General features: G+C 34.8%; 1 protein-coding gene across 4 annotated transcripts in view; it reads right to left on the bottom strand.

The window, feature by feature from the left end:
• Nucleotides 1–12,322, bottom strand: part of EPHA7 (EPH receptor A7) — a 194,805-nt gene that overhangs the window by 50,433 nt on the left and 132,050 nt on the right. For 3 of the 4 annotated variants that reach the window (XM_039342701.1, XM_039342699.1, XM_039342703.1), the window contains exons 6-7: nt 5,371–5,495; nt 659–827 (exon numbers count right to left, since the gene is read on the bottom strand). The exons of the other annotated variant lie outside the window; for it this stretch is intronic. In XM_039342701.1, the coding sequence (XP_039198635.1) occupies nt 659–827; nt 5,371–5,495 (294 nt within the window). The remainder of the gene's footprint in view (nt 1–658; nt 828–5,370; nt 5,496–12,322) is intronic. 4 annotated transcript variants of the gene reach the window in all.

Here is a 12,322-nt window from a genome sequence, read left to right on the forward strand (position 1 = left end):
ATAAATATTTAAAGAGAAGTACTGAAGACAGAAAGTGTGTAGGCCTTTCATAATCCTCAGAAGAGCAACTTAAAAACCAAAAACACAGAAAAATATTGCTGCTCTGGTCAGTTTTATTCCCTTTGGAAACTGGGACACAATAAATAAGATCTGAGAATAATTCCTAAATATATCCAATGTCAATAGAAAAGATGTTATGCTAAGAGCCAGAAATAAAGATTCTACTGAGAAGCTATTATTGATATCAGAAGGATTGAAGAAGGATTAATCGTGTGATCTGAATGTGAACAAAAATGACCATCCATTTGTTTGGAATGTTAAAATAAAAAGCCTCAAGACACTGAATCATTTTGTGTTATATAACTGTACATGTTGCTTTATATTTTTTTTAATCCTCACATTTCTATTGAAAAATTCATAGCAAAAAGCAACAGTCCTAAGATATTTTTTTTTTCTAAGACAGAAACTGCAGTGAAAAATCAGCACTGACTTAAGTCTTGCTTGTCAACCTCAAGGTAAGTCACAGGAAATCTTGAGAGCTTAATTGAGAACTGAGAAATGAGACTATAATTGAGAAAGGCAAAAATGTTTCCATTCTACCAATTTGCTATATGTTTTGGGTTTCCTTGGTGATATTAATTGCCAAAAAATGTGTTACCTGTGGCTTCTTCTAGTGTAGCAACATCTAATCTAGGGCTATAATTTCCATAGCCAGCAGCAGTAAAAGCACGAATCTGGAAAACATATACAGTTCCTGGTTTCAGATTATTAACCGAAGCAGAAGTGGCTCTGGTTTTCACTGTTGAATAAGTTCTCTCCCTTTGGTCCTGCAAACATAAATACACAATTGAGTGGTATTTAACTTTCAGATTTTCATTTTGCTTTGTATCAATAATTGACAGCTGGCTTCTGGCACCCTATTTCAATTTATTAGAAGGAATTTTTTTCCTCCTGCATAAGGAATTTAGCAGAGACTCTGCTGCTGTGGCATAACACAATGTCATTTCACTGAGGAGATTTTAAAATAACACAAAATGTAAATGGGAAGCACATGGTGCTGTTCATAAAAGTGAAGAGAGAAAATCATTGCCTGTCTGACTGGGACTTTGGCTTATTCATCAATCAGTTTCAAATATTGTGATGTATCAGTTCAGGAATCAGCATGTTCCTCCCTACTCTTAGGAAATAAGATGTTCTTTTTCAGCTACCTAGAAAAATCATAACAATTATTTATTTCAGCTCTGCAGACTCTACAAAGCTCATTCTACCTGACTTCACTTATGGGTGGAAGAACACCTCTGATATTAATAGCTTAAAATTAACTGAAGCAGAAGCATGTTCATTTTATTTTCAGTAGGACAGACAATGGCCCATAAATGTATATGAATCTGTTTTCTTCTATTACTTTTTTTTGTGATAGATACATTCTTATTATTTTTCATACACAAGGGGATAAGTAAAATTTTCTACTGGGTAACAACCTTATGCAAGACTTACAGACAGTGGATTCCATATTTTTTTCAGTGAATTTGTACCTAAATTAGTAAAATTGTATTCAGATTTTCATCAAAAATCTAGTAAAGTTAGATCTTAATTTTTAAATAAAAATTTACAGTAAATCAGTCATTGATAGTAAATCTATGATAGTTGGTTTATGTATATCCAACAAACCTAAGAAAAGTATGTACAATTATCTTTAGTTTAAATTATCTATTTAAAATGTATAGTCTTATATTCTTTGGGGAAATCTACACCATTTTTTTTGTTAAGTTCTGTAGTATAGAGAATACTACTATAATTCAGTTCTGTGGGAATCTACATCAAAAAGTTGTTACAGTTCCGTAGTATAAAAATTATCTGAAGAAAATGCTTGGATCTTTTATGATGGTCGAATTAAAACGGTGTTTTCTACTTAAATAGCAATTTACTTTTACAAAATATTATTTATTTATTTATTTATGAGACTTATATACCGCTTTAAGTGCAAGCACTCTCTAAGCGGTGTACACCAGCAAGCAATGTATATATATATTTACATTGCCCCCAACAATCTGGGTCCTCATTTTACCTACCTTGGAAGGATGGAAGGCTGAGTCAACCTTGAGCCAGTGAGATTTGAACCGCTGACCTGCTGAACACAGTCAGCTAAAGTGGCCTGCAGTACTGCACTCTAACTGCTGTGCCACCTCGGCTTTATATTAAACTATAAATAGTTACAAAATTTGTTATTGGTTTGTTTTTATTATTTAATATTAAAAAGGAATAAGACAGAATTCTATCTAAAGCACAATAGCTCTCATTTTAGCATATGCTGTGGCTGAGTTTACGAAAAGTAGTATGTTAACAATTCACATTCACTCAGCCTAGAAACTAAGATAGATGCCTTGGTCAAGAGGAAACAGTCGTGAGTTCTAGAAATCAAATACGGTATCATATGAGTTATGTGAAAATGAACTCTAAACAGGAAGCTGTTACCAACATATAACTGTATCTGGATAAAAGGTCATGATCAATCCTAATTAGGGCTTTAAAGAACTCATTGCTCTAAAGCTATATGGCAATATGTTTTTTCCCTCAGACCTACTTTGTATCTTTTGGCTCTCTATCTGAGGTGCTCCTGTGGGCTAAATGGTTTGGTATCTACTCCAAGGTCAGAATTTGTTGGGACAGTGTTATCTCAGTCAATCCTTTCAGTGGTGTAATAGTCAAATTGGCTAATAGAATACTATTAGTGGGGCTCACTCTGTCTTTTCCAGAAATCTTTGTGTTAAGCTGATTTTCACATTCTCGATCTCAGGCTATGTTATTTTCATAACCTCAGATTTACATAGGTCAATATTATCTGATTTGGAAACTGCTCATATTAGTCATCCAATCCAGTTTTAAATGATCAGCAAATTCTCTTCACATTCTTCATCATGAAAAATGTGGATTACTTCTAGCCTTAGGATTGAATCTCATCCAATGTTATTCATGTCTGATAAGATGCCACTGATGGCCATAATTGCCTGGTTCATGGAGAATGTTGCACATAATAGCCATCATGTGGACTTTCAGAATTGAAAGTTAAAGAAAAAAAGAATTTTACTCTCTCCAATTTAATTTATTTCTAAAATACAGAAAAAATGGAATCATATAGAAACAAAAGAAAGGGGAAAATAGTAATTTGTGGGAGAAAAAAGAGAGAATATATTGTACAGGTAGTTCTCATTTGCTGACCACAATTGGGATCTGCAACTAGGTCATTAAATGAAGCAGTTGCTAAGTGAAATCACAAATGTGTTCACAATCTTACTTCATCTTTCCTGTGCTTTACAGACATGCAAAGGCTGTAACCTGGCTGCAAAATTATTTTAATTTCCACTGTAAATTGGAACAGACACTAAACGCAGCAGCCACTAGATGAGGACTACGTGAATTACAGCATGTGAATGTAATCTATATTTACAAGAATAACCTCATAGCAAAATCAATGCTTAAGTTCTAATTTTAAGTTTTAAACTTTGACTAAACCTTCATAAATAAAGATATGATGTCTGTCCTATCGTTTCTATTTCTCCAAAAAATTGTGCCATTCATTCACAAGGATTTTCAAAATAATTTTTTCAGATATAGAAATCCAAAAGGTGGCACATGTGATTATCCCATCATTGCAGTTGTATTGGATGCCTATATACAGAAAATGTAAGATAACATTTCTTACAATACTTAAGTATTATATCCTAAAGCTTTACGCTATGTGTTTGGACCTTCCGCTCTGAATTTTAAGAAGCTTTTGAATTAATTAAACTCCTTTGTAAATGGGACTACAACACTTCTGAGGCCCAATAGAGCAGGAAAATGTCCAGTTGACTATTTCTTGTTTTGTTTTAAATTTGTTATACTGTAAGACTACTGTTTTATGATTCCTTTATAATGCCCAGATTTGTCAGAATATGGGAATATTTTGCTATTAAATTAATAAATTATAAGGAATCTTGGTTAATAGCAATTATTTTAGAGTGTTAATTATCATATTTTAACCAATTAATATAATAATTTGTATATTACTACATCAGAATATGTGCCTTTTAAATGCTGTAACAATTTATCAATTTTTAGTAATAAGTGCATTTCAAAATATATTTCTTCATTCCCAATTACAGTAAAGAGTACAAACAGGTAGTCCTCAGTGTTCTCTGATTGTTTGAAATTACAACAGTGCTAAATAACTTTATGACCAGATCTCAAAGCTCCATCTGTCCCACCATTTCTACGGTCACAATCTGGGTGCTTGCACTTACAATGGTCGAGCTTCCTGTGATCACCTGATTTAGATCTCCTTGTTCCTTTCCTTGTTCGCCTCCCACAAGCAAAGTCAGTGGGAAAACTGGCAGGGAAGTTTGCAAGTTACTTAAGTAAGTCTCTCCCACCAGTGCACTGTTCCCAGTCACTTTGCACTCTGGCCACTCAACTTCCTGCCACCGGCACACCTTTGCCGAGCCTCGCTGTGCTTGCACTGCTCTTCTGCAGCCATTTGTTCACCTTCTCTGAGCCTTGCTGTGCTTGTGGCAAGTCTTTCTGGGCACTCACACATCCCTGCACACTTTCCTTGAGTCTCACTGTGTTTGCACTACAGTTCCCATGCGACTGTCACCCCCTCCTCAAGGCTCATTGTGCTTTCACTGTACCTCCCCAGCCACTTAGGCACACTCTCTGGCCTGGCAGCAACCACTCTAAACCCTGTTACACTCCCCACCCCTTTTCCAATCTCTCGTCAGCAATAACCACCTATCCAAACCCTGCCTACCTGTGCATGTCCTCCCACTCAACCGCAGTCACTTATCTGCTTGTCAGCTTGCTTGCAAGCCACCTAGAACTCGCAACTTCTTGCTGACTTCCCCAACAAGTTTGGTTGCTGGAAGCCACCAGGAAGTTGTGAGGAGACGCTTGTTTAACACATACAATGTTTGTTTAACAACTGCAATGGAGTCTGTAGAAATTGCCATTTCTAAGCGATGTGGCCATGTGGCATCACACATTATGACTGCATTGTTTAGTGATGGAAATACCAGTTCCAATTGCCTTGGTAACTTGAGGACTACCTGTAGTGCATCCTAACTCATTGCTTTGTGGCATCATCAACTAAGGCTGCCATCAACAATTGATCAATTGAAGCTTTTGTTCATGAAAATAGTGACTTGATTTTACTACCTTCTCCTTGTGTATTGGAGAAGATGGAATCAAATTGGTAAGATTATCTTCAACAGTCATACAGAATGGCAACCAAAATGAAGGCTGCATGCTGGCTATACAAAATGTTAGTCCACTACCACAAGATATTGCAATGACATGAACAGAAGAATGGCCCACATTCAAAGTAATGCTTACTTTCTCATAATACTTGATTTCATATTCTGTGATGACTCCATTGGGATGCTCAGGTTCCTGCCAGGAAAGCTCCACACTCCTTTGCAGCACTTTTTCTTTCATTACACCACTAACTTGCGAGGGAGCTGTTTGAAGAAAATACTTCAATAAACAACAGGCAAATGTGCTGGATCTCTCCAATCAAATGTCACTACTGATCAATCCTATGCCGTGCTGCTACCATTAAAGTAAGAGAAAGTGTCTTCCTTAGTTCAACGTTTAAAAGGCAGTGAATATTCAAGCAAGGCCTTATTGTTCATAAACCAGAACAAAAACAGAAATTAAAGTATAAACCACAAAAGGCAGCACTGTTCAAATCAGTCCCAACTAGCAAGTGATGGTATCAGAAGGACAAAAAAATAAGTAAACAAATTCTAATTAACCAGAAAACATGATTCTAGAATATTTTTGATGGTAAACCAACAGCCAAATATTCTATATATTTCAATGTCACTTTTAAGAAAAATACATGCACAAGGGATACAAATATGCAGTCCTATTTCAAATCCTCACCATGGATTCTAGTTCAAACTCACTATGTTCTTGCACTTATAAAATGTGTCTGAAAGCAAAATGCATGCAATACTGAATAATAGAAAGCTGCCATAACTTGCAAAGGCACTACCATTTTTTCTTTCGGGACTCATGTTTTGTTTTAAAATGAGTAAGTCTACTGAGTTGTCAATAAAGAGTAATAAGATATTTTAACTTTGGACTATGAAATTCACCACTCTACTGCACTCTCAGTACTTCTCTACGGTGATAGTGGTTTTAACAGATTCTGTTAAAATTGTCAGGAAGAAAGTGTCTGTAAGATCGTTCCCTAAATATCAATATAGAATTTTTATGTTGTACTCTTCTTACAGCTGAGTATTATCACTGCCTGCTTGTGGAAGACACAATGGTAACAGCACCAATACAGCAAACCCTTCAAGGATGATTATCCTACTATATACATATTTATGCATGCTGTCCTAAAATACATATTTTTCTTAGGCAAACCTCCTTTATAATACAGTATTAGATTTTTTTTCTTAACATACAGTATGCATTTCTTTCTATATTTGCTCCTGACATACACATGTTTAGACATACTTTCCAGAAATGCAAATGTATCACATGGTTTGAAATATTAGAAATTCCAGCACTCTGATTGAGATATAGAGAGTATTTACCTACAGGCTAAGAATTGCATTAGGATTTAGGAAGCATGCAAGTGGCTGCACTTTGAAAAGTAGCAAGACTTTGATAAAAAAAAAAGAAACTGAATTTATTTTACATGCATTTATGTAGAGTTATTTATCCAGGGAGGGATTGTTTTTTTCCAAAAAGGCAATGTACAACACCAAGGAAAACATACTAAGAGATGAGCCTGCTGTCTCTGACAGTGATCACTAGGCAGCAAGAGAAATGTCAAGAGAGGATGCAATGGGAAGGAAAGAAAGACGGAGTAACAGGGCAGAAACCAGTATACAGTTTGCCATGTTCACATAATACTGATATTCGTACTGAAATCATAATCAATATGTTCCATGAAATCTATTGAAATTACAGCCCATCTCTCCTTGTTCCTGCCACAAATGAGACTAGCTTCATTTCTGTTAATGTTTCAGAAGTCCCTCAAAATCTGGCTATGTCATCAGGCTTGGGGGGGGGAAGGGGTAATCCGAAGGGATCCAGTGAAATCTTGAGGTGGTTCCATCACCACAGTAAACATTTATTCTCTCTCATACCTTGTGTTTTTTATTTTTACATTTTTATGTTGTTATATATTTATTGTTTTAATTGTTGTATGTCATACCTAGAGTCACTTTTTGCAAGATGGATGCCATATAAATTTGATAAATAAGTAATATGTAGATGACCATTTAATTGGGGAAAAAAATCCAGAGCCTTCTTTTAAGAAAGCAGGCTTAACCTTGCATATACACTTGTGAGTGTTTTTCTAAATTTCAGAGATCGTTCCAGAGTCATCGATGAAAATACTCTTTATTTATGTGATTATAAAGGAATTGTAGACAAACTGGAATGTTGGCTATTCCTATTTGTTAATCTGCTGTTAAAGAGAAAGAGATCAAGAAGGGTTTGCAATTGAGCCAAGTACTATGGACTTACAGTAACTACATTTATGGTCCATTCCAAATATGTTATTCTGTCATTTAAGTAGGAAAAAACTTTTCCTTTCCATAACTGCCTTATAAGTCAAAACATTTCAAAATGAGGACCAGCAGCAAAATAATATTATGCTTTCTTTCACGTTTATATTATCTAAGCAAATTTACTTTAAAAATGGGTATAAATACAAATACACAATGGTTATACACTCACTCATACTCATGTGTTCACACAAAATTCCACATCCAGCCAAGGCAGTTCACTGGATAAATATTTGTTAGACTTTACAATTGTGGAATAATAACTTTTACTTAAGACAGAAATACAAAATTATAAAACACAGGAGTTTTCTTTGGGATTAAAATAGAGGAAAGGGAAAAGGAGAAGAGAATGAGAATGAAAAAGAGAAGGAATACATTTATGTTTACATTATTTAAGCTAAACTGCAACATACTAAATTATCTTCCTTCCTTCCTTCCTTCCTTCCTTCCTTCCTTCTGTCCCTTTCTTCTTAGAATAATTCTTATATTACCAAACATATATTATATTATACATTATATGTGTATCCAAGTCACACATATAATAAAATCAATGATTTACTTTAGATACATGTGCTAAATTGTAATAAAAATAAATAAATCTTAAGAACAAATATTAAAAAAATACACACACAATCAAGTGCAAAACTGGAATGACTTCCTTTACTTAACCTACTAAAGGTGGAATAAAGTCACAAGCAATTCTTAAGATTTGGAAACCTTTGTGAGCCTGCTGATACAACACAAATTATCCATAATACTCTTGTGGTTTCCCAGTGGAATTGGTTATAGGAAATGGAGACATGTTACTTACATCAATCAGGTAAAAGTCCAATATGAAGGATGACACCTCTAAATCTTATACTGTTAATTTATAGTGTTTAAATCATTCACAAACAATTTATGACAGAAATGGGGGAAAAGTTCTAAAATCAAGCAATTTAATTTGACTGGATTGAAATGTATATTTTTCAATGATTAATAACATCTATTTTTGTTAAACTTATCGCATGATGGAGACTATGCTGAAAGACTGATACATTTATTAGTGGTCCGAGTTAGTTCATTATGCTTATGAACTACAATGTGATAATCCTGACACTGCTTCTGCATCCTATAAAATATACAAAGAGAAGCAACCAGCACGAAATGAGGGTAGATGGAAGCTAATCCTACCAGCTTTCAATCATTAATTTTTGCAGATATAAAACTCTTAAAATTACCTATTATTCCTTGGAGATTATTGGTGACGCTGGTTGCCTCAATTTATTTCCACATCAGGGTCAAATTTGTAAAACATGTTTTTTAAAAATGCACCTTATTTATTCATCTCATCTGATTAATTGGTATATTTTTGCATAAAATGTATTAAAATGTCCATATTTTTTTTTGAAATAATCCTATTTATCTCATTGTTCTGATCATATTCACTTTTCATTTAAAACTCCTCAGGTAGAAACAAGAATCAGTTGCACACATTATGTCACTGAGTGAGTTGGGAAGGCATAAAAAAAATTAATAAAAAAAATAAATTATAAATTTACTGAGTAAAATATTACAAATAAAGAAGAAACCTATATGCAAAGCTCCATTTCAAGTTTTGTCCATTCCTAAAGATATTTTAATATATCTATTTTATGTATTGTTTTGTTTAATATTTGATTGAAATATTACTTCCCAGTCTGTGTCTTCCTTTTCCCCAACATTCAACATAGGTATCAATCGGTAGTAAAGCAACCTTAAATTGATAGATGATACTATTGACTCTAATATCATTCATAGCTCCTGCACTGGATAATTTCTTATGTGCAGGAAATGGAAAAAAATAAAGCAGAAAAAAACCTTTAGTGGAGTGTTTGAATCCAGTTTAAATCTCATACATGAGATTCCCCAAAATTTAAAATCTAATGTGTAGGAGCCAAAGTTTCTAAATATAACTTCTCATATAGGGATATTTTTCCCCAGAGAGTTTATTCATTTACTTTCTTTCTTTTTTCTTTTATCATCCATCATCAATGACAAGTGTCAATTATGACCACAAGATTTATGGGAGGGAAAGTTAAAGCACCATTTACAAATCATTTCTTGTGGAAGCAGACAAGTATAATGACAGAGAAGGCTTTCTGTAATTGAATTTGTTGTTCCTATCTCCTCAGTCACAAAAAGATGTCATCTTCAAGGATTTTAGTCATGGAATATGGGCCAGTATTTTATATTACTACTGGCAATACCATCCAGATTTAAATATATCTATCTCTATGATCAATCATAACAAAAAAAAAATAAGATGCTAGAAGAATAAAACCAGTGTTTACAGGTTCATGTGATAATGACTGTATTCATTACAGAGAGATTTCTGGAAACAGTTCTGATAAATTTTAGCCTTTCTAACAAAATATTTTTGTTTTACTTCTGGGAGACTGGGCCTAAAATGAACTAGAAATGAGGAAAAGTGGGGAAAAAATCACCACAATATAAATATGCAGTCAAATATTAAGTGCAAATCATATAAATAGTCTATTTAGGTACCAACAGAAAACAATCATTACAGAGTTGTTGAAACTGAAATTGCTATGTTCAAGGTTATAATTTTGTAGCAGGAACTATAACATCATTAAAATATCTGTTTCCAAATACCTGTGAAATTCAATCAACGTTTTGCAAACATACGTGTCACAAATCTTATAGGCCAGAAGCATGTGCCTAAATATGCTGAGAAATACCATCCAAATCAGTGAAACCATATCTCAGATTTGTTTTAAAAATTGAGGATATTCATTCTGTTGATGAATCAAATTTTTGTGCTACAGTTTCATGTGGAAATATTAATGCTTCTACAAACATATATTCAATGTTTACTCTAAATGGATTGTCTGACACCTCTTCTCTAGTATGAAATTTAGATAGGTAGGTAGATAGATAAACAACATCTTATAAAGCAAACATAACGTGTAATAATTAAAATAATAATAATAATAATAACAATAATAATAATAATAAAAAAAATTGGAAGGGACCTTGGAGGTCATCGAGTCCAACCCCCTGCTCAAGCAGGAAACCCTACACCATTTCAGACAAATGGCTGTCCAGTCTCTTCTTAAAAACTTCCAGTGTTGGAGCATTCACCGCTTCTGGAGGCAGATTGTTCCATTGGTTAATTGTTCTAATTGTCAGGAAGTTTCTCCTTAGTTCTAGATTGCTTCTCTCCTTGATTAGTTTCTATCTGTTGCTTCTTGTCCTGCCTTCAGGCGCTTTGGAGAATAGCTTGACTCCCTCTTCTTTGTGGCAGCCCCTGAGATATTGGAACACTGCTATCATGTCCCCCCTTATCCTTCTTTTCGTTAAACTAGACATACCCAATTCCAGCAACCGTTACTTATATGTTTTAGCCTCCAGTCCCCTAATCATCTTTGTTGCTTTTGTCTGTACTCTTTCTAGAGTCTCAGCATCTTTTTTACATCGTAGTGACCATACTGTATACAGTATTCCAAGTGTGGCCTTACCAAGGCATTGTAAAGTGGTATTAATACTTCACGTGATCTTGATTCTATCCCTCTGTTAATGCTGCCCAGCACTGTGTTGGCTTTTTTGGCAGATGCAGCACACTGCTGGCTCATATTTATGTGATTGTCCACTAGGAATCTGAGATCCCTCTCACAGTTACTACTATTGAGCAAGGTACCCCCTATACTATACCTATACATTTGTTTTTTCTTGCCTAAATGTAGAACCTTACTTTTTCACCATTGAATTTCATTTTGTTAGATAGTGCCCAGTGTTCAAGTCTGTCCAGGTCCTCCTGTAACTTAAGCCTGTCTTCTGGAGTGTTGGCTATTCCTGCCAGCTTGGTGTCATCTGCAAATTTGATGATTTCCCCATCTATCCCCTTGTCCAGATCGTTGATGAAGATGTTGAAGAGCACTGGGACCAGAACAGAGCCCTAGGGCACCCTACTATACACTTCCCTCCATGTAGATGCAGTTCCATTGAGGATCACACGCTGAGTACGACCCGGTCAGCGAGCTACAAATCCATCTGGTGGTGATGCTGTCTAACCCACATTTTTCTATCTTATCGAGTAGTAGGTTGTGATCTACTTTATCAAATGTTTTACTGAAGTCCAAGTAAATTATATCCACAGCATTCCTCTGATCCACTAGTTTTGTCACTTGGTCAAATAATGCAATAAGGTTTGTCTGGCATGATCTGTTTTTGACAAACCCAGTACAGTACTGTACTTCTTTCACAGGATTTAAGTTGCTAAGTATACGGAGAAGGGCAAATCACCACACATATAGCCAAATAATAAAATAATCACAACTAGAAATAAGGAGTACTTAGATCTGAAGTGGACAAAGATTTGAACTGAGAAGGCATTATAGAGGCAGCATTTTCTTTCTTAACTCAACTGCATATTTTCAGCCACCATGTCAACCCAGGAAAAGGAAATTTCTATTAGTAATTACAGCCTGATTTGCCATTCTGGATCCAAAGCATCTTGGCCAACTTTGAATCCAAGTCTTATAGTCCTTTAGCCACAACTTTTTATTGGTTAAATCTACTTTCAATTTAACATAGCACAGGACAAAGATCCAATACTTCAGAACAAACTTGGGGGCACTTTGCACCAGCAATTCTCTATTGTATCTCCAGGGCCTCCCTAAAAATTCTGAAACGTTTTATTTTAGGGCAGTTAGAGGTTTCTAAGGCGCAAAAAGAACTGAATTCTTGCAATGCTTAAGCTATTAAAGCTTAAGGAA

Source organism: Crotalus tigris, unplaced genomic scaffold (genome assembly GCF_016545835.1).
Source record: "Crotalus tigris isolate CLP2741 ecotype Arizona unplaced genomic scaffold, ASM1654583v1 scf7180000017804.1919176, whole genome shotgun sequence".
Classification (NCBI taxonomy): Eukaryota; Metazoa; Chordata; class Lepidosauria; order Squamata; family Viperidae; genus Crotalus; species Crotalus tigris.